Source organism: Phoca vitulina, unplaced genomic scaffold (genome assembly GCF_004348235.1).
Source record: "Phoca vitulina isolate PV1807 unplaced genomic scaffold, GSC_HSeal_1.0 scaffold65, whole genome shotgun sequence".
Taxonomy (NCBI): Eukaryota; Metazoa; Chordata; class Mammalia; order Carnivora; family Phocidae; genus Phoca; species Phoca vitulina.
Window position 1 is genome coordinate 6,006,571 of NW_022589768.1, and position 25,793 is coordinate 6,032,363.

At 55.9% G+C, this 25,793-nt stretch overlaps 1 protein-coding gene across 1 annotated transcript; it reads left to right on the plus strand.

The window, feature by feature from the left end:
* Positions 1-1,815: 1,815 nt before the first annotated feature.
* On the plus strand, positions 1,816-25,751 carry KIF7 (kinesin family member 7). Its single transcript, XM_032392131.1, has 19 exons — positions 1,816-1,941; positions 3,502-3,856; positions 5,123-5,323; positions 5,667-6,060; positions 6,256-6,796; positions 7,301-7,417; positions 7,937-8,164; positions 8,878-8,999; positions 9,385-9,500; positions 9,671-9,823; positions 11,078-11,280; positions 21,631-21,828; positions 22,081-22,206; positions 22,336-22,512; positions 22,645-22,860; positions 23,489-23,695; positions 24,331-24,529; positions 24,610-24,756; positions 24,935-25,751. The coding sequence occupies exons 2-19, from the start codon at positions 3,529-3,531 to the stop codon at positions 25,306-25,308; spliced, it is 4,047 nt and encodes a 1,348-aa protein (XP_032248022.1). The 5' UTR covers positions 1,816-1,941; positions 3,502-3,528; the 3' UTR covers positions 25,309-25,751.
* Positions 25,752-25,793: the final 42 nt, after the last annotated feature.

Genomic DNA, 25,793 nt, shown 5'->3' on the forward strand with positions numbered 1-25,793 from the left:
CTTAGTAGGTACAATGGCTAAGTGACAATATGTGTATTATACGTGTGTAATATGTATGTATGTGCTTGTATATCGTAGGGCCGTAGTCTGAATGTTTGTGTCCCCCTGCAGGTTCATATGTTGAAATCCTGACCCTCAAGGAGGGGCCTTTGGGAGGTGATTAGGTCATGAGAGTGGAGCCCTCATGGTTGGGGTCGATGTCCATATAGAAGAGGCCTCAGAGAGTTAGCTTGTCTCTTCTGCCACATGAGCACACTGTGACCTGGACCCTCTGGGACATCCAGGAAGTGCGCCCTCATCTGACACTGAATCTTCCAGTGCCATGATCTTGGACTTCCCAGCGCCCAAAACTTGAGAAATAAATGTCTGCTGTTTATAAGCTGTCCAGTCTGGGCATGTGACATTTTGTTATATCAGCCTGAATGGACTAAGACACAAAGAGAATAAGAGTTGGAAGACATTGACCTCCAAGACATTGATTGTTCTTACCTGCCTCCTTCATACGTTGTGCTCTTTATTAGTATTATTATTGTTTTAACTGGCGTGTGTTACGGGACAGGGGGGAGACCAGTGAAGAGGCTCTCCAGTGGCCCAGATGGTGGCTTGGGTGGCCAGGGTGTAGAGGACAAAGAGCTTTGCCTGGACTGGAAGCTATGGGGGAGGGGCAGTCAGGATGAGAGGAGGAGACAAGGATGGCTGGAGTGCTGGGGTGGACGGTGGGGGACACACTGGAAGTGATGTGTGGGGCAGTCCCTTGGGCAGCACCTGCCCAGGTAAATGCAGGATGAATACCTCTGCAAGGCTCCCCTAGCTGTTCACCCAGAATAACCTCCCTAACTAGAGGTTGGCTGAGAACTCTACAGCCTCACCTCCCAGTGGCCTCTTTCTGGGGCACTTGTCCCTCCAGGAACCCGAGGCTGGGTAGCCGTGCAGTATACCAATAGACTAGTGGTTCCCCTGCTCATTTTAAACTGGGGGCTTCCAAGCCAGGGCTGTGGAGCCACGCCTTGTCAGGGCCTGCCCTGGTGAGGCTCCCCCAGGGGCAGCCTCCATCCTGCGCTGTCTGGCTTGCCGGCTTCCTGGTGGCATCCACCACCCCACCACCCCACCCGGGTCTTGGCGGAGAAGGGGCACAGCGACGACTCCGGTGTGAGTGCAGAGGGTGCATCCAGGGCCCATTCACACAGGGTGGGGTGGGCCTCCAGCCCAATCTCGAAAATCTCCTGGGGGATGGATCATTCTCAGCTTTAGAGCGAAAAGGAGGGTGGAGGCTTCCTGGGGATGGGGAAGGGAGAGCTTTGCTGAGCTTTGAAGGGGCGTAGGGAGTGCTGCGAAGAGATACAGGGGTAGCAATGGCGGGAGGAGAGAAGGTGTGCACCTGAACGAATGAATTAAGGAACAAACAGTAGCTTATCTTTCGTCCACTGTTACTCAGAGTCTAGGGTTGGAAAATCCAACCTCCCCTCGCGGAGCGAAGTCTCCTTGTTAGTTTTCGTCTTCTCACCTGTTGCAACTTGCATTGTAAGATATAGGTGCCCCGCTCCCTGGGCAGGTGGGCTTCTCCAGCTCGGAGCATCAGGCGGGCCTTGGTGGTCGCCGTGTCCCCAGAATTCCGCAAGTCTGCGCGGGAATCAGAGAGCAGCGTCTGCAGCCCCGGACCGCGCTGGGCCCCCAACCCCTTGGGACGTATGACCCCGCCCCTCTGACGAGGCCCCGTCCAAACCCCGCCCCTTCAGCCCTGGCCCCGCCCCGTCTGCGGACAGACTCTGCGGCGCCGCCCGGCTCGCGCCTCCGCCCCCGAGAGCCCAGGCGGGCGGAGTTGCGGGTGAGGGGCGGGATGTTTTGGGGGGCGGGGGTCCCGATGACGGCATCGGAGCGCGCCGCGCGGAGGCTCGGAGGCTGACTGCACCGCGGGGGGGGACTGTGCTCCCACCCAAGCAGGTGGGTGTGGGCCCGGGAGGGGTAGAGGTCGAAGACGGGGTGGGGGGGGAGGCGCGCGCTCGCCCCCTCCCCGCGCAGGCCTGGGCCGGGTGGCTGGGGGGGGGGGGCGGCACCTGGGGAGCTCTGACCGAGCACGAGGAACCCCCATCCTTGCGTACCAGCCTCCTGGAGGCCCTTTCCTGGGCGGGCGGGAGCACCCCCTTCCCTAAGTCGGGGGCCTGAGGCCAGCATCCCGGGCCTGGGCGGGAGGAGCGAGCGCCGACGCTGCGAGGGTCGGGTCCGCATTTGTAATCACTTTTCCACACTCCGGGAGCTCCTGTCCGGTGCCCGCCTCCGCCAGCGCCCGACCGCACCGGTGGAGTTGTCCGGGCGCCCTCGGCGCGCGGCGCTGGAGGAGCTCAGGGTGCGGGGCGCGCGCTGTGTCCCCAGGGCCCGGCACCCGGGAGGGACTGGATGAGTGAGGGAACGAACGAACCGTTACATGTGTTGAGAGTTAGTGACAAATTGAGGGCTGTGGGCCCGGGGGTAGGGGGCGGTGTGGACTGCGATAAGAGGAGAATGGGGACGGGGAAAGTTTTTTGGATGCAGTTTCATCATCACTGTTGGGCAGCTACTAAGCGACCGACCTTGTGCTGGGCGCTGATGATACAGCACGAAACGGGACAGCAGGGTCCCTGCCTCCCAGGTCCGTCTGCAACAGAGCAGCCAGTGCTGGTGGGAGCACCACTGGGCGCTGTGTGTGTGTGTGTGTGTGTGTGTGTGTGTGTGTGTGTAAGCCTGGGAGCGATGGGAGTGTGTTGCAAGCAGAGAAAGGTGGGCAAAGGTGGGGTGCAGGAGGTTAGTAGACAAGGTAGGCAGGGCTGTTAGACTTTTGAATATCAAGGGCAGTGGGGAGCCTCTTTTGGGAGAGTTTAAGCAGGAGAGTAACAGGATTGCTTTTGCAATTTTGAAAGATGCCCCTGGTTGTCCTGGCGGAGGGCACAGGGAGGCGGAGAGCAGTGAGGAAGCTGGTCAAGAGGTCAGTGGCCAGGACCCGGGCTTTGGCCATAGGATGCGGAGAAGCAGGTGAACCTGAGAGATATTTAGGAGATGGAATTGGCAGATCTGGTGGCGGGAACTTGGTCTCGAAGGATCTGACTGTTTTGAAGAAGGTGGGGCGGGGATGTGAGGTGACAAAGGCAGAGATTATGGAGACCCCAGTGGGTATTGGGGAAAGGAGTTCCCTGGTGTGGTGGTGGTGGTAGTGGGGGGGGTGTCCTAGGAGATGGGGTTCCAGGGGAAGGGTACAGCTAGAACACGGGAGCCCATGGGACTCAGGTGGTGGAGTTAGGGCCTATTTTGCCAGTGATGGGAGCCATGAAGTGTTACCTGTAGGACTGAGTCGGCCCTTGCAGTATTTGGGCGCCAGGCTGGTGCAGAGGACGCTCTGAACTTTAATCACCCTCCCTCCCTGCTCTCCAAGGTCAGGAGCCCCAGGATCTGGCTCCAGGTCACCTGCGGGGTGGGTCCAGCCCCTGGAGTACAGGTGCTGATGGGAGGGGCCTCCTCCTCTCTCTCTAGGGCCAGGGGGAGCCCCCCCTCCCCAACATGGGGCTGGAGAGCCAGAGGCTGCCAGGGGCTGAGGAGGCCCCGGTGAGGGTGGCCCTGAGAGTCCGTCCGCTGCTGCCCAAGGAGCTGCTGCACGGCCACCAGAGCTGCGTGAGGGCGGAGCCTCAGCACAGCCGCGTCACCCTTGGGCGAGACCGCCACTTTGGCTTCCACGTGGTGCTGGATGAGGACACCGGGCAGGAGGCCGTGTACCAGGCCTGTGTGCAGCCCCTCCTCGAGGCTTTCTTTGAGGGCTTCAATGCCACGGTCTTTGCGTACGGTCAGACAGGCTCCGGGAAGACATACACCATGGGGGAGGCCAGTGTGGGTGAGTGACCCTGCTTGAGGCCCCGGGCCCCGTGCTGGGGGGCCTCGCTGTCGCCGAAACTTCTGCCTTTGCCATTCCCTGTCGAAGGTGGGAGCGCTGGGGGAAGGAGAGCAGGTTTCCTCCTCAGATCTGCAGCCCACTGGGGGGACCAGCCATGGCAGTAGGCTGACCAGAGGAGGAAGGGAGAGTCCTTGGAGGTGGGGGGCCTTTCAACTCCAGAAACGAGGTCACACTATGTGGTTCTGGTGATCTCAGCGGGAGGGAAGGGGAGAGAAGTCGGCTTGTCTCTGGAGGTTGTCGGGATGCCTGCCAAGGGTCAGGAATCCGTGTTCGAGTCAGAGTCAGAGTAGTTGGAATGGGGACAGTCCTGGGAGAGCCGTGCTTTGGCTGCCGCCTGGTGAGGCAGCAGGCAGTTCAGTGGGGCTCGGGAGCAGACTCTTGGGAGAGATGCTCTGGGCCAGTTGAAGGAACTGCCCCCATTTTCACTGCCCCCATTTCTCTTAGGTTATAAAAGTATCCATGTTTGTCATGCAAAATTAGGAAAATACAGAAAAACACAAGCACAAAAGAAAACTTACTTGATAATTGCTTTTCAGCCCTGTTAGCATTCCAATTTCTTTCTCTGAAGAAATTATTTTACCTTTAAAAACTGGGATTATATTATACCCATTCTTTTATATCCTGTTTATTTTTCTTAACAATCTATCATAAACATTTCTCTATATCATTATTCTTCAAGCTAATTATTTATTTATTTATTTTTCAAGCTAATTTTTTAATGGTGGCTTGGCATTCTATGGTATATATGAGATAATTTATTTAACCAGATCCCCTATTGGATCTTAGGACTTTTGAATTTTTTTGAAGTTATGAAGAGTGCTGCTCTGAATAGCCTCTTACTACTCCCTTGGGATAAATTTAGGAGGTCCTTTAGATAACTGAGCCTAGACTATAGTAATGAGCTCCCTGTCCTGGGGAGTAATCAACTCAGGGGTATCTGCTGATCTAGCAGGGATGTAGTGGAAGGGATGCTTACATCATGAAAGGGGTTGGTGGGACCTTGAGAGGTTGCTTCCAACTCTGAAATTCTATAATTCTGCCTGACCACCCTGGAGCATGGGCTGGCTCAGGCTACCCAGCCATCCTGGCCTCTGCTGTTGCCTTCATGCTGGAGCCCCAGCCTCCAGTTGCTGGCAGGGGCCTTGCGGCCTTGAGCCCTGTCCCGCTGAAGGCATGGTGGCAGGAGGCTCTGTGGTGTGTCCCCAGCATCCCTTCACGAGGACGAGCAGGGCATCATCCCACGGGCCATGGCTGAAGCCTTCAAGCTCATCGATGAGAATGACCTGCTGGACTGCCTGGTGCATGTGTCCTACCTGGAAGTGTATAAGGAGGAGTTCCGGGACCTGCTGGAGGTGGGCACGGCCGGCCGTGACATCCAGCTTCGGGAGGACGAACGGGGAAATGTTGGTGAGGAACTCCCAGGGCCTCCACTGGCTGGGAGGGGGGCTTCACCTGCTGAGGGGTGCTTCACCCGTCTGGGAGGGGTACCTCCTAACTGGGGAACCCAAGCTCTGGAAGGTTGTGCCTTCCTGTCTCCTGTCTCCCCTGAGTTCAGTATATACTTCTGTACCCAGAGTGCAAGGCATTGAGGTGGGCTTGGGACAAGCTGGAGCCCCGAGGCCCACGCCACCCCCTCCCCCCCGGGTGTCCCGGGCATGGGGAAGGGGCACCTGGGTCAGGAGGAGCCGTAGAGGGCCAGCCCTGCTCTGCCCGCCCTCCTGGCCGGGCTCACCGCCTTCCGTGCCCGCAGTGCTGTGTGGCGTGAAGGAGGTGGACGTGGAAGGCCTGGACGAGGTGCTGAGCCTCCTGGAGATGGGCAACGCGGCGCGGCACACGGGGGCCACACACCTCAACCGCCTGTCCAGCCGCTCACACACCGTCTTCACCGTGACCCTGGAGCAGCGGGGGCGCGCCCCCAGCCGCCTGCCCCGACCCGCCGCGGGCCAGCTGCTGGTGTCCAAGTTCCACTTCGTGGACCTGGCGGGCTCGGAGAGGGTGCTCAAGACGGGCAGCACGGGCGAGCGGCTCAAGGAGAGCATCCAGATCAACAGCAGCCTCCTGGCGCTGGGCAACGTCATCAGCGCCCTGGGCGACCCCCAGCGCCGCGGCAGCCACATCCCCTACCGGGACTCCAAGATCACCCGGTGAGGGCCCTGCGGCCGGCGGCCCACGGGAGCAGGGGCCCCTCTCGGGCTGCCGAGCGGGAGGAGGCGAGTAAGGGATGGGTCCCCTCTGGCTTCGGGGCGCGCCGCCCACCAGTCCGAGGTGCCGGCCCGCGGGGTACGATTCGGGGTCCGGGCGCGCTGGGGCCCCTGACGCGCCCCACCTGGCGTCCTCAGGATCCTCAAAGACTCGCTGGGCGGGAACGCCAAGACGGTGATGATCGCCTGCGTCAGCCCCTCCTCCTCCGACTTCGACGAGACCCTCAACACCCTCAACTACGCCAGCCGCGCGCAGAACATCCGCAACCGCGCCACCGTCAACTGGCGGCCCGAAACGGAGCGCGCGCCCGAGGAGGCCGCGGCCGGCGCGCGGGGGCCCCCGCGCCACCGCTCGGAGACGCGCATCATCCACCGCGGCCGGCGCGCCCCCGGCCCCGCCAACGCCCCCGCGGCCGTCGCCGCCGCCGCCCGCCTGGGCGCCGAGTGCGCGCGCTACCGGGCCCGCACCGACGCCGCCTACAGCCTCCTGCGCGAGCTGCAGGCCGAGCCCGGGCTGCCCGGCGCCGCCGCCCGCAAGGTGCGCGACTGGCTGTGCGCCGTCGAGGGCGAGCGCAGCGCCCTGAGCTCCGCCTCCGGGCCCGACAGCGGCATCGAGAGCGCTTCCGCCGAGGAGCAGGCCACGCAGGGGCCCGGCGGGGCGACGGTGGCCAAGGGCCAGGTGTGGCCCCGCGGAGGGAGGGAACGGGGAAGGAAGAGGCCTTCATGTAGCCGGCCGTGCCCCGGCCCCTTGTCCATCGGCAGAGCGCATTGCCGATTCAGCGGCAGCACTGCTGATGACCTCGATCACATTCCTTACCCTCCCCGAGCCTCAGGGTCTCTCTCTGTGAAATGGGGCTAACATTGGTATCTACCCCTGGGCATGTTCTAAGGGCCCAAGGGGTACCAAGTGCCCAGCCCAGCGTGCTGTGGAGCCTCAGTAGGTGGTTCCTAATAATAGTGGTGATGTTATTATTAATAAAAGTATGATTAATAATGACAAGAGATGGCGCAAATAGCTTGCAGAGGGGACCCTGGCAGGGTGGGCTCTGGAGCCCCGATTGCTGCCAGGGCTTGCAGCAGGGTAGCCAGCTGGGCTAGGGGAACCCCTGGCAGGGCACAGGGAGGGCTGGGGTGTCCCAGAGACAGGCAGGCTTGTCCTGAAGTCTCTCTCGTTGCCCCTTAGGACGAGGAAGGGGCAGTGCAGCTGCTTGCCCTGCAGAGCCAGGTGGCCCGGCTGGAGGAGGAGAACCGAGACTTTCTGGCGGCGCTGGAGGACGCCATGGAGCAGTACAAACTGCAGGTGGGGGGCAGGCTTCCTGGAGGTGAAATTCAGAGAAGAGGGAGTTAGCCAGGGCGGGCTTCTGACAGGGTGGGAAGAGATGGGGGAGGAACAAGTGAGCAGGTGTGGAGGTGAGGAACAGAATGGTGCGGGTGGGTGTGCGGGATGGCGATGAGCGGGATGAGAGGTGGGACTGGAGGGGCAGCGGGTCTGGTCCCTGGAGTCAGGCCCTTTTGTCCCAAGGTAACTGGGTCAGCATTGATCCTGGCGCCCTCTGGCGGCTGTGATTGGCATGGAAGTGGCGGACTGACGGAGGGAGGGATAGGACCTAACTGGGTGGGGTGAGTTTGACCCTGAACTAGTGCGGGGGGGGGGGGGGGGGGGTGCGAGGGCCCAAGAGGTGGTCAGAGGTATTTGGCCCTTCTCAGTTTTAGCCCAGAGAGGGTGAGGTGGCCTCAGACCCGTTCTTCAGTTTTCTGTCTGCACCCCTGCGCCCTCCCCACCCGCGCCCCGCATCAGCACCAGGCACCTGTCTTCCAGAGCGACCGGCTGCGGGAGCAGCAGGAGGAGATGGCAGAGCTGCGGCTGCGCCTAGAACTGGTGCGGCCCGGCTGGGGGGCCCCAGGGCTCCTGCAGGGCCTGCCTCCCGGGTCCTTCGTGCCCCGGCCTCACACAGCCCCCCTGGGGGGTGCCCACAGCCACGCGCTGGGCATGGTGCCCCCTGCCTGCCTTCCTGGAGATGAAGTTGGCCCCGAGAACTGGGGAGAGGTGAGGAGGTGGTGAGGCTGGGTGTCTGTTGAACTGGACAGCCTTGGGCAGAGGAATGTGCCCCTCACCCCAGGCTTTCCTGGGACCAGCTGGGAGACGCCCCTTTCCAGTGCCCCTAGAGGAAGGGCCAAAATTTGGGTGACTCTGTAGGGCCGCTCAGAAGGATCTGCTGCCATTGGGCATCCCTGGGCTGGCTGCAGATTGTGGAGGTTACAGAGGGGATTCTGGCTTCCGGCACTGGATGGGAAGCTTGCATACCTCCAGAGATGGGGAGCTTATCACCTCTGAGGTTACCCCTTCTGTCTTTGCAAGTTTACTTTCCCATGAGCCCTAATCGCCCTGAGCTTGGCCTCCTACTTGGGACCTTTTGGACAAAGCCTGCTCCTGCATCTTCCTGAAAGCTCGGGGTCATCTCAGCTGTAAAAGCACAGAGGAGAGGGAGGGCGTGAGTTTGGCAGGAGTCTGTTATACACCCACCACTCGGGCAGTGTTGTTGGTGAGATAAAGACTTGGGTGCAGATGGCCTGTATACAAAGATAGGGCAGACTGTCACCTGAGGAGTCCCAGGTGCTGGGTGGGGGAGGGAGGGAGCTCCTGCTCCAACTTGGGATGGGCAGGGCGGGGCATGGGGGGCACCAAGACTGGTGATGGGAAATGCCTGGTGGAGGGCGCCCTGGAGCCTTCCTGTCCTGAAGCCCTTGGCACTCCCCTAGGAGGTGACAGATGGCAGAGAGGCTAGAGCCACGGCGGAGGCAGACAGGCCCGGAAGCGGCTCTTCAGCTGCCTCGGACGAGGAGGAGGAGGAGCCCCCCCAGCGGACCCTGCACCTGCGCAGGTGAGTGGGACCAGCTGCCATCCGACAGAAACCACCTCAGGGCCCGGGCTGGGCAGGGGGAGGACCCCGCTGTGGTCTCAGGGTGCCCTCACCTCCATTCCCCCGTGCGGTTGGGAAGAACAGATGGGGGCGGGGGGCTTGGGACCCAGAGTTCTCACTGGGGTGAATGTGCTGCAGGGTGGGCCGAGGCTTCCCGGTTCTCAGCCTTCAAGACGGCCCTCGGTGCCCGGAACAGCCCAGCGCCCCCTAAGCTCAGCCCCCCTGGCCTCAGTTCTTCCAGACTAACACCCTGGGGTTCCATTGGCCCTGAGGGGATAGAAGGCCCAATGGCTTCTCTTCCTTCCTCTGGCTGGGAAGGGTGCAGACTCCTGCTTCTGTCTTCCAGAAACGGGATCAGCAAGTGGAGCCAGAGGGTGGGGGCCTGCCCAGGGAGTCCACTCGACAGGAAGGGCCCAGAGCTTCACCTTGAGGAACTGGGTGCAGCCATCCCGGGGCCCAGAGGTGAGCTGGGTCCGGGGCGGAGAGGGCTCTGACCCTCCCCTCCGTGGTCCTGCACTAGCCATCCTGGACAGTCCACACCTCATCCCTGGCTGCCCCTGCCCAGGGCGTGCTTCTTCCCTCCCCCGCCACCCCCTGTTGGGGCAGCGGCCTTGACCGTGGGCTTGTTACAGTCGTTGGTGGGAGCAAGGCCCTGGCTCGACCCCGTCAGACCCCCGCTGCCATGGCCTCTGAGTGGCGGCTGGCCCAAGCCCAACAGAAGATCCGAGAACTGGCCATCAACATCCGCATGAAGGAGGAGCTCATTGGCGAGCTGGTCCGCACAGGTGAGGTGGTGGGCTTTCGGGTGGGCCTCCCACCTGAGGGTGGTTAGGAGCAGGGGCCAGATGGTTTAAGTTTGGTAACCAGCTAGCCTCTTCCAGCTGTAGGACCTTGAGCAAGTAGGATAGCGCCTCTGTGACTCAGTTTTCTCATCTCTAAAGTGGGGATAGTAATTGTCCCTGTTTTACGGGTTGTTGAAGTGAGTTAATTCAGCTGACGTAATTAGGCTGGTTCTCAGGAAGCATTACCTATGAGGAGGAGTTGTATTTACTAGTTGTCTGCTGTGTGAGGCAGTGTGGTGCACTCAGACCTCTTGGTCTTAGGGAGCAAACAGTGTCCCCAAATCATGCTCTGTCTACCACTGGTGATGTGTGTAAAGGGACTGGGAACGGTTTGAGGTAGTGACCAGCTGAGACTTTTTATTTTAATAGTTACATGTTTGTTACAAAATGCCTGATGAAGAATTTCAAACACATGAGGAGAGACTGGACCAGTGGGGCCCTCACCCCATCACCCAGATTTAGTGTTACGAGGTTTTCCCCACATTGATCTCTCCCTTTTCTCTTTGCTGAGTGTTTTGAAGCAAATCCCCAGCATCTTGTCATTTGGCCCCCACACATTTCGGTATGCTTCTTTTTGGACATTTTAACCAAAATGCCATGAGCACATCTAACAAAACTTCCTGTCACCTGGATGCCCAGGGCACGGCCGTCCCCGAAGTTCCTCGGCAGGGTCTGTGGACCGCTGGTTTGCTGGAACCCAGCTCCACACGTGTCCCACATGCTGTGTGTGCTTGTTAGGCATCTGAAGTCTCCCTTCTAGCTCCTTCTCAAAGTCCTGTAGAATGTCTCAACCCCCACCCCCTCAACCCCATGTTCTCGGTTTGCCTATTTGCTTCTTTATGGTGTTATTTAACTTGTTCCTCTGTCCTCAGATTTCCTGCAAATGGAAGTTAGTTCTAGAGGCTTAGTAATATGCAGGCCCAAGCTCTATATTTGTTAGTATGTATTAGGTAAAACTAAAGCCAATTTAACCCATTAATATCCCTGGATTGCTGTTACTGATAAGGCCCATTTAAAAAGCGGGTGATTTAAAAGACAGTAGATTAAGTAACTCATGGTAGCGGTGGTACCGCGGCCTGGCAAAGCCCGTGCAGGTGCCCCTGGCTGGCGGGTGACTGGAACCCCTCCCAGGGGTGTGAAGGGATGGTCCTCCTGGGGGAGAGGGGCGGCCTGTGATGAGCCCCCCCCTTCTTCCAGGGAAGGCGGCCCAGGCCCTGAACCGCCAACACAGCCGGCATATTCGGGAGCTGGAGCGGGATGCAGAACAGGTGCGGGCGGAGCTGAGTGAGAGCCAGAGACAGCTGCGGGAGCTCGAGGGCAAGGAGCCTCAGGACGCCGGAGAGCGGTCCCAGCTCCAGGAGTTCCGCAAGAGGGTCGCTGCCGCCCAGAGCCAAGTGCAGGTCAGTGTTGGGACCTCGGGGTGGTGGCTGGAGTCCTGGGATCGAGACACGTGGGTCCCAGGGCCCACGTTCACTGGAACCTGTGGATGTTCAGGCCCTTGTGCCCCCAGCTTCGAGCTGGTTTGGCCTCCCGGGGTGAGGCTGGTGTTACACAGAAGTTGGCAGCCTGGGGGGGCGGCTCAGCTTTAAACACGGAAGAGGCAGGGAGGCCAGTCCTGCCTGGAGACCAGTAAGAGGGGAAGGGTGGGCATCGAAAGCAAGGTACCCATTCCTCATGCGACCCTCGCCTCCCAGTTCCCCAGGCACTTACCTCTCCATTCCATCTTCCGTCTGTCTTTCTACCCATCCATCCATATGTCTGTCTCATCCATACACCTGTTTATCATTTTGTTGGTTCGTAACCCCCTCTGGAGCTTCCCAGGTATAACCTGAAATGGGTCCCCACACTCGGAGGGAGAAATGGAAGAAAGAGACAGCCACTCCAAGTGGGAAGGTGGCGGGTTTACTGAGCAAGGGAACTTGTCTTGGGTGCCCCTCTTTCTGCAGTGGGCTCTGAGCCATCGGCAGGGGGTCTGATTCACTTGGAAGTGGCTCCTTTGGTGGCTCTCTGGCTACACTGGAGGCAGATGCCCCAGCAACAGCATAGGCACGTGTAAGAGAGAATGCAGAATAAGACACTGATTCCAAAATCAGTGACAGCTTTTTCTAAGAGCCCCATGATTCGAACCACTGATTTAATAAGTTCCCGAGGCTGGGGGTTGGATCACTCAGGGCGTTCACTTATGTCCTTATGTGATTTAATAAAGATCATACATTAGCAGACTCATCAGCTGTGAACACACCACATTCTGTTTGGATAATGGCACCCAGGTGCCTCCTTGTGGAGTAATAATGTCTCAGGCCATCCTATTTTGGAGAATGGCTATTCTCGTCAGAGACATTTCAGTGTTCAGTAACAACAGACTTTGTTGGCTATCATCTAAGGCTTGCTGGATGAATTCAGTAAGGGCTTCTATGTGTGCTGTAACCTCCAGGCCAGTGAAGGGAACCAAGATGGCAGCCACATCTTGGGTGGCTCAATTAAGCATCTACCTCAGCTCAGGTCATGGTCATGGGTTCTGGAATCGAGCCCTGCGTCAGGCTCTCTATTCAGCAGGGAGTTTGCTTCTCCCTCTCCCTCTCCCCTCTGCTTGTGCTCTTTCTTGCTCACTGTCTCTCAAATAAATAAAGTCTTTGAGAAAAATAATAATACTGCAATAAACATAGGCGTGCTTGTATCCTTTCGAATTAGTGTTTCCATTTTCTTTGGGTAAATACCGATTACTGGATCATCATACGGTATTTCTATTTTTAATTTTTTGTGGACCCTCCATACTGTGTTCCATAGTGGCTGCACTGATTTGCATTCCCAGCAACAGTTCATGAGGTTTCCTTCCCCAACCCCCCATCCTCACCAACACTTGTTATTTCTTGTCTTTTTAATTCTAGCCAGTCTAACAAGCATGAGGTGATATCTCATTGTGGTTTTGATTTGCATTTCCCTGATGATGAGTGACGTTGAGTATCTTTTCGTGTGTGTTGGCCATCTGGAAGTCTTCTCTGAAGGAATGTCTGTTCATGTCTTCTGCCCATTTTTAATTGGATTATCTTTTTGGGGTTGAGTTGTGTAAGTTCTTCATATATTTTGGATACTCACCCCTTATTGGATATGTCATTTGCAAATATCTTCTCCCATTCCGTAGGTTACCTTTTAGTGTTGTTGATTGTTTCATTTGCTGGGCTTTTTTTATTTTTGATGTAGTCCCAACAGTTTATTTCTCTTTCTAGTTCCCTTGCCTCAGGAGACCTATCTAGAAAAAAGTTGCTCCCGCCGATGTCAGAGAAGTAACTGCCTGTGCTCCCTTCTAGGATTTTTATGGTTTCAGGCCTCACATTTAGGTCCTTAACCCATTTATTTCTGTGTATGGTATAAGTGAGTGGTCCAGTTTCATTCTTTTGCATGTAGCTGTCCAGTTTTCCCAACACCAATTGTTGAAGAGACTATCTTTTTCCCATTGGATATTCTTCCCTCCTTTGTCAAAAATTAACCCTATAAGCATAGTTTATTTCTGGGCTTTCTATTCTGTTTTGTTGATCTATGTGTCTTTTTTTTTTTTTTTTTAAGATTTATTTATTTGAGAGAGAGAGAGAGTGCATGCCCAAGTGGAAGGGGCAGAGGGAGAGGGAGAGAAATCCTCAAGCAGACTCCTCACTGAGTGCAGAGCCTGTCACGGGGCTTGATCCCAGGACCCTGAGATCATGACCTGAGCCAAAATCAAGAGTAGGACACTCAACCCACCGAGCCACCCAGATGCCCTATGTGTCTATGTTTCTGCCAGCACCGTGCTGTTTTGATTACTACAGCTTCGTAACATAACATGGAATCTGGGATTGTGATACCGCCAGCTTTTTCATTTTCAAGATTGTTTTGGCTATTTGGGGTCTTTTGGGGTTCCATACACATTTTAGGATTGTTTGTTCTAGCTCTGTGAAAAATTCGGTTGGTATTTTGATAGGGATTGCATTAAATCTATAGATTGCTTTGGGTGGTATGGACATTTTAACAATATTTGTTCCTCCAATCCATGAGCATGGACTGTCTTTCCATTTGTGTCATCTTCAATGTCTTTCATCAGTGTTTTATAGTTTTCAGTGTACAAGCCTTTTACCTCTTTTGTTAGGTTTATCCCTAGATATTTTATTATTTTTGGTGCAATTGTAAATGGAATTGTTTTCTTAATTTCTCTTTCTGCTGCTTCATTATGAGGGTGAAGAACTGCAACAGATTTCTGTACACTGATTTTGGATCCCACAACTTTACTGAATTCATTTATCAGTTCTAGCAAGGTTTTTTTGGTGGCATCTTTAGGGTTTTCTATATATAGTATGGGTATGTCATCTGCGTACAGTGACAGTTTTACTTCTTTCTTGCCAATCTGGATATCTTTTATTTCTTTATGTTGTCAGATTGCTGCGGTTAGGACTTCCAGTACTATGTTGAATAAAAGTGGTGACAGTGGACATCCTTGTCTCGTTCCTGACTGTAGGGGGAAAAGCTCTCAGTTTTTCACCGTTGAGTATGACGTTAGCTGTGGGTTTATCATATATGGCCTTGACTATGTTGAGGTTTGTTCCCTCTGAACCTACTTTGTTGAGGGTTTTTATCATGAATGGATGTTGTTAGTCACATGCTTTTTCTGCATCTATTGAAATGATCGTATAGTTTTTATCCTTTCTCTTATTGATGTGATGTAGCACATTGACTGATATGCAAATATGGAACCACCCCTGCATCCTGGGAATAGATCCCACTTGATCGTGGTGAATGATTTTTTCAATGTTATTGTTGGATTTGGTTTGCTAGTATTTTGTTGAGGATTTTTGCGTCTGTGTTCATCAGAGATACTGGCCTGTAGTTCTCTTTTTTGGTAGTGTCTTTATCTGGTTTTAGTATCATGGTAGTGCCGGCTTCATAGAATGGATTTTCCTTCTATTTTTTGGAATAGTTTGAGAACAATGGGTATTAACTCTTCTTTAAATGTTTGGTAGAGGGGTGCCTGGGTGGCTCAGTCAGTTAAGTGTCTGACTTTTGATTTTTGGCTCAGGTCATGATCTCGGGGTTCTGGGATCAGGCCCTGTGTTGGGCTCCCCACTCGGTGGGGCTTCTGCTTGACTCCCTCTCCCTCTGCCCCTCACCCTGCTCGTGCTCTCTCTCTCTAAAATAAAATCTTTAGGGGCGCCTGGGTGGCTCAGTTGGTTAAGTGACTGCCTTCGGCTCAGGTCATGATCCTGGAGTCCCGGGATCGAGTCTCTCATCGGGCTCCCTGCTCGGCAGGGAGTCTGCTTCTCCCTCTGACCCTCCCCCCTCTCATGTGCTCTCTCTCTCTCTCTCATTCTCGCTCTCTCAAATTAATAAATAAATAAAATCTTTAAAAAAAATGTTAAAAAAAATAAAATCTTTAAAAATAAATAAATAAACATCTGGTCCTGGACTTTTGTTGGTTGGGAGTTTTTTTTGTTACCAATGCAATTTCATTGCTGATAATCGGTCTGTTCAAATTTTCTATTCCTGGTTCAGTTTTGGGAGGTTATGTTTCTAGGAATTTATCCATTTCTTCTAGGTTGTTCGATCTGTTGGCATATTATTTTTCATAATATTCTCTTACAATCCTTTGTATTTCTGTGCTGTTGGTTATTTCACTTTCATTTCTGATGTTGAGTTCCCCCCCCCCTTTTTTTTTAATAGGTTTGGCTAAAGGTTTATCAATTTTGTTGATATTTTCAAGGAACCAGCTCCTGGTTTCATTGATCTGTTCTACTGTTTATTTAGTTTCTATATCACTTATTTCTGCTCTAATCTTTATTATTTCCTCCCTTCTGCTGGATTTGGGTTTTATTTGTTCTTTTTCTAGCTCCTTTAGGTGTAAGGTTAGGTTGTTTGAGATTTTCCTTGCTTCTTGAGGTAGGCTTGTATTGCTACAAATTTCCCTCTTAGAACTGCTTTTGCTGCATCCCGGAGATTTTGGACCACTGTGTTTTCATTTTCATTTGTCTCTGTGTATGTTTTGATTTCCTCTTTGATTTCTTGGTTGACCCATTCATTGTCTAGTAGCATATTTAACCTTCATGTATTTGTGCTCTTTCCAGATTTTTTCTTGTGGTTGATTTCTAGTTTCATAGCGTTGTGGTCAGAAACGGTACACGGTGTATGACTTTTATCTTTTTGAATTTGTTGAGATTTGTGTCCTAATATGTGGTCTGTCCTGGAGAATGTTCCATGTGCACTTGAATGTGTATCCTGCTGTTTTAGGATGGAATGTTCTGAATGCATCTGTTGAGCCCATTCTGGTCCAGTGTGCCATTCAGAGCCACTGTTTATCTTCTGTTTGATCTGTCCATTGATGTAAATGGAGGGGGGGGTAAAGTCCCCTACTATTATTGTATTACTATCGATGACTTCCTTTATGTTGGTTATTATCTGCTTTATGGATTTGGGTGCTCCCATATTGGGTGCATAAATATTTACAATTGTTATATCTACTTGTTGGATTGTCCCCTTAATGATTATATAGTGTCCTTCCTTGTTCTTGTTACCGTCTTTGTTTTAAAGTCTATTTTGTCCCATTATCAGTATTGCTACCCTGGCTGTCTTTTCACATCCATTTGTGTGATAAGTGGTCTCCATCCCCTCACTTTGGATCTGTAGTTGTCTTTTCGTCTGAAATGAGTCTCTTGTAGGCAGCATATAGATGGGTCTTATTTTTTTATCCTGTCACCCTATGTCTTTTGATTGGAGCAGTTAGTCCATTTACGTTCAAAGTAATTATTGATAGGAATGTACTTATTGCCATTTTGTTACTTGTTTGATGGTTGTTTTTTGTAGTTCCTCTTGGTTCCTTTATTCTATTGCTTCTTCTCTCATGGTTTGCTGGCTTTCTTTAATGATATATTTGGATTCCTTCCTCTTTATTTTTAGCGTATCTATTACTGGTTTTTGATTTGCGGTTACCAATACATTTGTGTATATTTTCTGCATGTAGCGGGCTATCTTCAGTTGTTGGTGGGTTGAGTTTGAACCCATTCTTTACTCCTCTTCCCTCCACGTTTTAGGTATATGGTTTCATACTTTACATCCTTTTGAGAGTCCCTTCACTGATTTTTACAGATAAAGTTATTTTTACTGCTTTTGTGTTTGTTACTTTTCTTACTCTTACTTATGGTCTTTCGTTTCCACTCAGAGTCACCTTCAGCATTTCTTGCAAGGCTGGTTTAGTGGTCATGAACTCCTTTAGCTTTTGTTTGAGAAATTCTTTATGTCTCCTATTTTAGGAGGCCACTTTCTTCTGATCTGCAAAGTTTCTGCTGAAAAATCTGTTGATGGCCTTATGGGGTTTCCCTTGTATGTAACTATTTTAACTGCTTTTATTTTTGTTTTATTTTATTTTTTAAGATTTTATTTATTTGAGAGAGAGAGCGAGCAAGTGAGAGCGAGAGAGAACACGAGTGCGGGGAGAGGCAGAGGGAGAAGCAGGCTCTCCACTGAGCAGGGAGCCAGATGCGGGGCTTGATCCTAGGACTCAGGGACCACGACCTGAGCCGAAGGCGGACGCTTAACTGACTGAGCCACCTAGGTGCTCCTCTTAACTGCTTTTAAAATTCTCTCTTTATCACTACTTTTTGCCATTTTAATTACTAGGTGTCTTGGTGTGGGCCTCCTTGGGTTGATTTTGTTGGGGGGGGGGTCTCTATGCCTCCTGGATCTGGATATCTGTTTCCTCACCCAGAACAAGGACGTTTTCAGCTGTTATTTCTTGAAATAAAATTTTTGCCCTCTCTTCTCCATCTTATTCTAGGATCCTTATAAGGCAAATGTTATTACACTGGATGGAGTTGCTGAGTTCCCTGAGCCTATTCTCATTTTGCATTTTTTTTTTCTCTCACCCGCTCACCTTGATTACTTTCCATTACTCTGTCCTCATCCATTCTTCTTCTTCTAGTTTATTTATTCCCTCTAGTGTCTTTTCAATTTCACTTAATCTGTTCTTCTCTGACTGGTTCTTTTTTAATCTCTTTGTTAAGGGTCTCACTGATGTCCTTCAGTCTTTTCTCAGGTCCAGTGAGTATCTTTATGACCATTATTTTAAATTCTCTATCAGGCAGATTACTTATCTCTGTTTCACTTTGGTCTTTTGCTGTGATTTTGTCCTGTTCTTACATTTGGGACATATTCCTCTGTCTCCTCATTTTGTCTAACTCTGTGTCCGTTCCTGTGTCTTCAGAAAGTCAGCTACAGCTCCCACTCTTGAAAGTAGTGGTCTTACGAGGAAGAGGTCCTATAGTGCCCTGCAGCACAGGGTCCCCTTTTTCCCAGAACCTGGCGTTTCCAAAATCTCTCGTGTGTGTGTTGCAGGCACCCTAGTGTTGTGGCTGAGCCACTTCTGCCACCAGGCCAGTCGTCTGCAGTGGCTCTCTTTGCCCGTCGTGGGCAGGGTTTGGTGCTGGTGCTGTAGGGGGCCATTCTGGGACTGCCCTGGGCTTGAGCTGAGTCAGACCAGGCATTTGCCAGAGCTGTGGCAGCACCAAACTGCAGGGCCCTTTCCCTTTGTTTTCCTCCGAGAAGCTTTCGTTGGTGCGTGCAGCTTGTAGTCAAACCAGATGTCTGCCCGCAGCCCACCGCTGGGTCCGCAGTCTGACTGGTGTGTGTGGTTATATGTCCCTCTCCCTGGGGCAAGAGTCACTTTGGAGCAGTGCTGGCTCCTCTCAGGGCTGTTTGCACACCGCCATGCCCGTGGCCCGCATTTGGATGGGCTCCCGCCAAGAGTGGATTGGAGGGGGCCGAGATGCAACACGCACAGGGGCCGGGCATCCAGTTTTAGCAAGGCTTGTGGGCTGGTCCTCTTGTGAGAGGGAACCTGCCGCCACGTCTGGGACTGACCACGGGGTGGGAGGAGGCAGATCTGTAACGCATGGGGCACAGAGTGTTTGCAAGGGTTGCGCCCTTCTTCCGGGGGAGGAATCCTGTCTCGCTGGGACTCAGGCAGGCCTGACTGCAGGGCGCAGATCCGCTTGAGCACGGTGGGATGGGACGGGGCTCAGTGTACGGAAGTTAAGTAGTGAGTGTTGGTGCGGCCTGGTTCCCGCAAGTGGCCGAGGATTGATGCTCGGGGACAGAAGAGGGAGAGGGTGCCTTCCAGCTCCTTTGTTCCTGGAGGAGTCTCCCAGTGACATCTGTTCCTCCAGAACGCCTGAGGTTAGTGACTTACTCTCCCTCCCGTATGCTCCAGGCATTTTTCAAACTCTGGCTTCTGTGCTGTATCTCCTTGGCTCATGTGTCGTGCCATCTCCTTAAGGGTGGGGGCTCAGCTTCCTGTCGCCCTCAGGGCTCTCCCGGAGCTGAGACTGCTGAGTTTTATAGTTGGCTAGTTGCTGGTTGTAAGAACTCTGGAAATTTGGCCCCTCTGGTTTTTAAAGCCAAATGCTATGGTGATCGTCTCCCATGCGGGCTCCCTGGTGTGAGGGTCTGTTTCTCTCCCTTCTCCACTTCCTTGGCATCCGTCCTCCTGCGGACAGACCTGTGGTCCAGTTAGCTCCCCACGGCTCTGCCCTCCCCACCCTCTTCAATGTGCCTCTTCTCTACGTTTCGTTGTAGAGTTTGTTCTGCCATTCTTGGACCGTTTTCCGGGTTGTTTGCACCGATGTGAGTGTTATCTACTTGTACCCTGGGATGAGGTGAACCTGGCGTCCTCCTACTCCCCCGTCTTCCCCCATCCCTCCTGCAACTTTCTGTATCCATTCAGCTTTCGTTGTAGCTCTCTCGCCACGAATCACTGCCCACTCACACGGCTGAAGCTTCCCCTGATACTCTTCATCTTCTGGAGTTTGTGGCCTGGACTTGGGGCAAGGAAACTGTGACAGCAATTTGCAAAAGGACTCCCCCCACTTTTTTCTTTAGTCTCTGTGGGCAGCGCTTTGGTTATCTCCCCGGGTGTTTGTATTTGGAAGACATGATGAGATTTACAAACTTAAGGGACAGAGAAAGCATGCAAGTTTTCTTCTTGAAGTTTTGGGGTAGCTGCTCTTTAAATTTTTCCTTTGTGGGGGCGCCTGGGTGGCTCAGTCAGTGAAGCTCTGCCTTCAGCTCTGGTCACGATCCTGGGGTCCTGGGATCGAGCCCCATAGGGAGCCTGCTTCTCCCTCTCCCTCTGCCTGCCGCTCCCCCTGCTTGTACGCTTTCTCTGTCAAATAGATAAATAAAATCTTTAAAAAAAAAATAAATTTTTCCTTTGTGTCAGGGGTCAGAGTCATGGGCCACTTTATCTGCTTCCTCATCAATTGCCACAACACCCTCCTCTTCGTTCTGATCGCCTTCTTAGAGATTCCATCTCTTAGCGTCTGAACCAGGCTTCGTTGATCGGAGGTGTCTTGTGCCCTCATCCTCATACCTTGCTTCTTACTCTGGCTTCCCACCTTGTCCGCCAGCCCGGAAGGCAGCAGACTGGGGGACATTCCCACGTCCATCTCTAATCTCAGCTCTTTAACTCAAGCCACGGCCTCTAGCTGGGCCTCGGTGGCCACATGAACTGCCCACAGTCGAGGCCAGCCCAGCGCGCACCCTTGCCTTCCGCTTCTTTGCCGCAGCCCACAGTCCCCTAAATGAGTCAGCATTTTCAGGGCGCCCCCATACTCACGCGGCCATCCATAAGCATCTGAGCTAGGGACCGCCCCTCTGTACACAGAGGTCGGTGGCCTGCTCAGGATTTCCCCTGATGCCTTTTGCCCCGAGGCCCATTTCTTCAGTGGTCATCTCCTTGGGAGCTTCCCGGATGTGATCTTAAATCGGTCCCCGCACGTGGAGGGTGGGGAGAGACCAAAGAGGCAGCCACTCCAGGTTGGAAGGTGGCAGGTTTAATAAGCAAAGGGAATTTATTGACAAAGCTTGTCTTGGGCGGAGCCCTGTGCCCACCTGCTACATCTTAAAAGTTTACCAAGAGGCCTTAACTGGGTTCAGTCTTAGGAACCATGCACTGTTCTCAGCTCCATATCACTGTCTCAAGGTCGTGTCCTTGGAGCCCCTTCTGGGAGTGGGAAAGGCAAGCGGAACCCACATTCCGAGGACGGGGGAGGGGGGCAGGCACCTCTGATTATCCGGGTCCAGCTCATGGGTCAACCAGTGATCACATCTTTCGATGACCTTCCCCAACACATTTGGTCACAGTTGATGTGACCCACTGTTCATCCATCCATCCATTTGTCTTTCTATTGCCTTTTATTGATCCATGCATTCATTATCTGTTCATCCTGTTTTTTTACCCTTCTATGATCCCATCCATCCGTCTGTCCACCCACCCTTCCGTCCATCCATCTTTACAGCTGTCCATCCCTCATTCCTTCCTTTTCTCCGTTCAGGTGTCCGAGAGACATTTCAGTAGAATGATCGAGACTGTGGGCTCTGCAACCCAACTGGGCGTGAATCCCAGCCCTGCCGTTTACTAGCTGTGTGTCCTTGGTCAAGTTTCCCGACCTGTCGGTGCCTCAGTTTCCTAATCTGTAAAGTGGGGATAACGATAACCCTGTTTTTCTGTAGGAAGGTCAGGATCACTTGATACCGAGCACTTGCTGGGTGCCTGGTACGTAGTAACTGTCAGACTGGCCTCCGCCACAAGTCTTCTGAGGTCATTGGTCCATGACCCCCTGGACTTCTGTGTCCCCCTCTGTCCGCCCCTCTGTCCACTCCCCGTCCTTTGGTCCTGCCCCCGCTGGTTGGCTGTCACGCATGCTGGCCGCGTCCCAGCGGAGGCTGTGTCGGTCCAGGTGCTGAAGGAGAAGAAGCAGGCGACCGAGCGGCTGGCGTCGCTGTCGGCCCAGAGCGAGAAGCGGCTGCGGGAGCTCGAGCGGCACGTGCAGCTCATGCGACAGCAGCAGGGGCAGCTGCAGAGGCGGCTTCGGGAAGAGACGGAGCAGAAGCGGCGCCTGGAGACGGAGATGAACAAGCGGCAGCACCGCGTCCAGGTCGGGCTTGGCGGGGGGCGGGGGGGAGGCGCGGGCGCCGGGGAGGGGGATGGCCGTGGGGGGGGGGGGGGGGGGGCGCCTCCGCGCCCCCCCCCCCCCCCCGGGGCTGTGTGACCGCCTAGGCCGGTCGCTTGGCCTGGAAGGGAGGAGGGCCGTGGGCACCGCGAGGCTCGGGGGGTGGCCCGGGCAGCTCCTGGACAGACCCGGCGCCCCCCGCGGCCCCGCTGAGCCGCTCGCCTGCTGCGCCCCCAGGAGCTGGAGCGGAGGCACGAGCAGCAGCAGAAGATCCTGAAGATCAAGACGGAGGAGATCGCGGCGTTCCAGAGGAAGCGGCGCAGCGGCAGCAACGGCTCAGTGGTCAGCCTGGAGCAGCAGCAGGTGCGCCCCCCCCCCCCCCCCTCGGGCCGCCCCTCCCCCCCCCCCCCCCCCACCGGCCCTGGGCGGCGGCCCCTTCGGCCCCGGGGGCGGGAGCTGAGTTCCCTCCCCGCCCCCCCCCCCCTCCGCTAGAAGATCGAGGAGCAGAAGAAGTGGCTGGATCAGGAGATGGAGAAGGTCCTGCAGCAGCGGCGGGCCCTGGAGGAGCTGGGGGAGGAGCTGCACAAGCGGGAGGCCATCCTGGCCAAGAAGGAGGCCCTGATGCAGGAGAAGACGGGGCTGGAGAGCAAGCGCCTGCGGTCCAGCCAGGTGAGCCCCCCGCACGCGGGAGGGGGACCCCGCCAGGTGGCCTCTTGAGGGACGGGCCCGCAGCCTCCTCAGCGCCAGCCCTGTGCGGCCGGGGCCTGCTCCCTCCCCGACCCCTGGCGCTGCCGCCCGCAGGCCCTCAGCGAGGACATCGTGCGAGTGTCCAGCCGGCTGGAGCACCTGGAGAAGGAGCTGTCGGAGAAGAGTGGGCAGCTGCGGCAGGGCAGCGCCCAGAGCCAGCAGCGGCTGCGCGGGGAGATCGACGCGCTGCGCCAGGAGAAGGACTCGCTGCTCAAGCAGCGCCTGGACATCGACGGCAAGCTGAGGCGGGGCAGCCTGCTGTCGCCCGAGGTAAGCCCTGCTGCTTCCCGAGTGTGACCCAGAGAAGGGGGTGGTGGCCAGGGACATGCTGGCCTGGCCCTGCCGCCGGCTCTGGCCCCCGTGGCTGGGACACCCGGGCTGGGGCCTCGAGGTTCCTGCCCAGGGGGAGCCTGGGTGCCCCCCGCCGCGTCCTGCACGGTGTCAGCCCGCGTGTCCCACGCCTGGGCCCCCCAGGTGGGAATGAGTGTCAGCAGCACATCCCCGCACCCCGTGGCCAGTCCCAAGCAGCAGGGAGAGCCTCGTTGCAGTCACCTCACCCCCCGCAGACCCTCCGTGGCCTCCGTGGCAGTCCCGCCATGCCTTCCCCTTGGCATAGAGTGTTCTGTGCTCCCTGCCGTAGATCACGGGAGAGACGCTGCCGAAAGCAGCCTCTCAGAGGCCTGGCCTCCCCCTGGGATCGGGGCTGTGATGGAAACTGCCTGTCCCCTGTCACAGCGGGCAGGGACCCTGCTCCTGACGTGCTGACTGCCTGCTCAGGATGAGGGGACACAATGTCTCCCTCATGGCCGGGGGCTGGCCCTGTCTGCCCGGGGCTGTCGTTCCGGGAGTGGGCGCGGGAAGCCGGGCCTCCCCGTCCACATGTGCCCGTGGCCCGCAGGAGGAGCGGACGCTGTTCCAGCTGGACGAGGCCATCGAGGCCCTGGATGCGGCCATCGAGTACAAGAACGAGGCCATCACGTGCCGCCAGCGGGTGCTGCGGGCTTCGGCCTCCTTGCTGTCCCAGTGTGAGATGAACCTCATGGCCAAGCTCAGCTACCTCTCGTCCTCGGAGACCAGAGCCCTACTGTGCAAGTATTTTGACAAGGTGGGTCACTGGCTCCCAGGCCCCCGGCCGCCGCCTTCTGGCGCTTGCCGGGGGCGGGGGTCCTTTTGGCAGCTGCAGAGAAGGCCCTGTTTCCCCCCAGGTGCGGGGACAGAATCAGGGCTAACTCCAGTCTCCAGGGCTGCCCCAGACTCTCCTTTTTTAAAACCTGTCTTAGTGACAGTAAGCCCCAGTCCTCTCCCCGCCCCTTCGGTGTACCCGGGTCAGTGGTTCTCAACAGGAGGGTTTTGCCCCCAGGGGACATGTGGCCATGTCTGGAGCCGCTTCTGGTCCTCACCGCGGCGGGGGTGGAGGCCAGGGACGCCGCTAGGCCTCCTACAACACGCCGGACAGGCCCCCCCCCCCCCTTCTCTGCCTGCAATGTCCGTAGCGCCAGGGCTGAGAAGTCCTGCCCGCGGTGACACCCCGCCGCTCGAGGCAGGGACAGGACGGAAGCTTCGTCTTGAGAGCGTGCTCTCGTCACTGGGAAATCACTGCCCAGCACGCCGTTGGGGAGTCTGAGGCCCAGTCTCGGCTCAGCAGGGCCCCTGGTGATTTCCCAGTGACACGGGCCGCGGGGCAGCGGTGGCCCGGTCGGGGACGAGCGGGGGCGCTGAGCGTGTGTGGCTCCGGGACAGGCCGTGGCGCTCCGGGAGGAGCAGCACCAGCAGCAGGTCGCCTTCTCCGAGCTGGAGATGCAGCTGGAGGAGCAGCAGAGGCTGGTGTGCTGGCTGGAGGCGGCGCTGGAGCGGCAGCGCCTGGACACCGACCGCCAGCTCACGCTGCAGCAGAAGGAGCACGAGCAGAGCGTGCAGCTGCTGCTCCAGCAGAGCCGGGGTGAGCGCCGCGCCCCGCCCCGCCCCGCCGCGCCCCCCCCGCGGCCCCTCACCCCCTGGCCCTGGATCTGTCCCCTCCAGATCACCTCGGTGAGGGCTTAGCAGACAGCAAGAGGCAGTATGAGAGCCGGATCCAAGCTCTGGAGAAGGAGCTGGGCCGCCACATGTGGCTGAACCAGGAACTGAAGCAGAAGCTCAGTAGTTGGAGCGCTGCCGGCCCGGGCAGGGGTAATTCTCCCCCAGACCAGCGAGCCGGCCCCCGGGTTCCCCGCTTTGCAGTGTCAGGCTTCGGCCGTGGGGGAGGCTTAGGAACCACGCTAACCAGCTCTTCCCGGGGCGGCTCACACGCGGCCCACGGTGCGGGGGCGCTGGGAAGCCTCCGTGTCTGACCACAGGGCCCTTTCAGTGCCAGGTGCGGAGAAGAGGACCCTGTGCCTGGAGAACAGGCCGCCCCCGGGAAACGAAGAGGAGCCCCCCGCCGCAGCCGAGCTTCTCTGGCAGCAGGCCCTCCCGGACGGCGCCCCCCGCGCCCGGGACGAGGTGCGGGACTTGGTCCGGGCCCCGCTCCCGCTGACGTGGAAACGCTCAAGCCTGTGCGGTGAGGAGCAGGGCCCGGCCGAGGAGGCGCGGCTGCGGGAGGCCGCGGAGCCCCTGGCAGGGCGGGTGCAACCCGGAGCTGAGGTGGGTCTGCCCTGGAACTTCGGGCCCCTGGCCAAGGCCCGGCGGGACCCGCGCAGAGCCAGCCCGGGGATGATTGACGTCAGGAAAAACCCCCTGTAGGCTCGCGGGCAGAGCCTGTCCTGGGGGGACCCTCCGAGCCCGCTGCACGGTCCAGCCGCTGCCTTCGCTTCTGGGAAGGACAGTCTGTACTTCCCACCGCAGATCCAGGTCCTGATCTTTACCCAATTGGAGTCAACAAATTCGGGCTACAGCCCAAATGAAGTGGGACTCAATTTTTTTTAAATATGCAGCCTCCTGCTCATTTCTTTTGAGCCATGGTACCACCCGCCGTCTTTTGGCTTGAGGGTTTGCAAAAGGCAGTTCTGGTTTCAAGCCTGCCTGTGTGCGCAGCGTTCTGGGGTTCAGCCAGTGCTGGACCCAGAACACTCAGTGGCAACAGGGTTGGGTTTTAAATGGTCTTATGTTTATGGTGGGAACGGGGAAGTTTTGCCTATTTTTAGAATTTTATAAAACCATTTTATAATAAATGAGACTCTCTGAAGGGAGAAATAGGAGTTCTGACTTGGTTTGATCTACAAGATAAG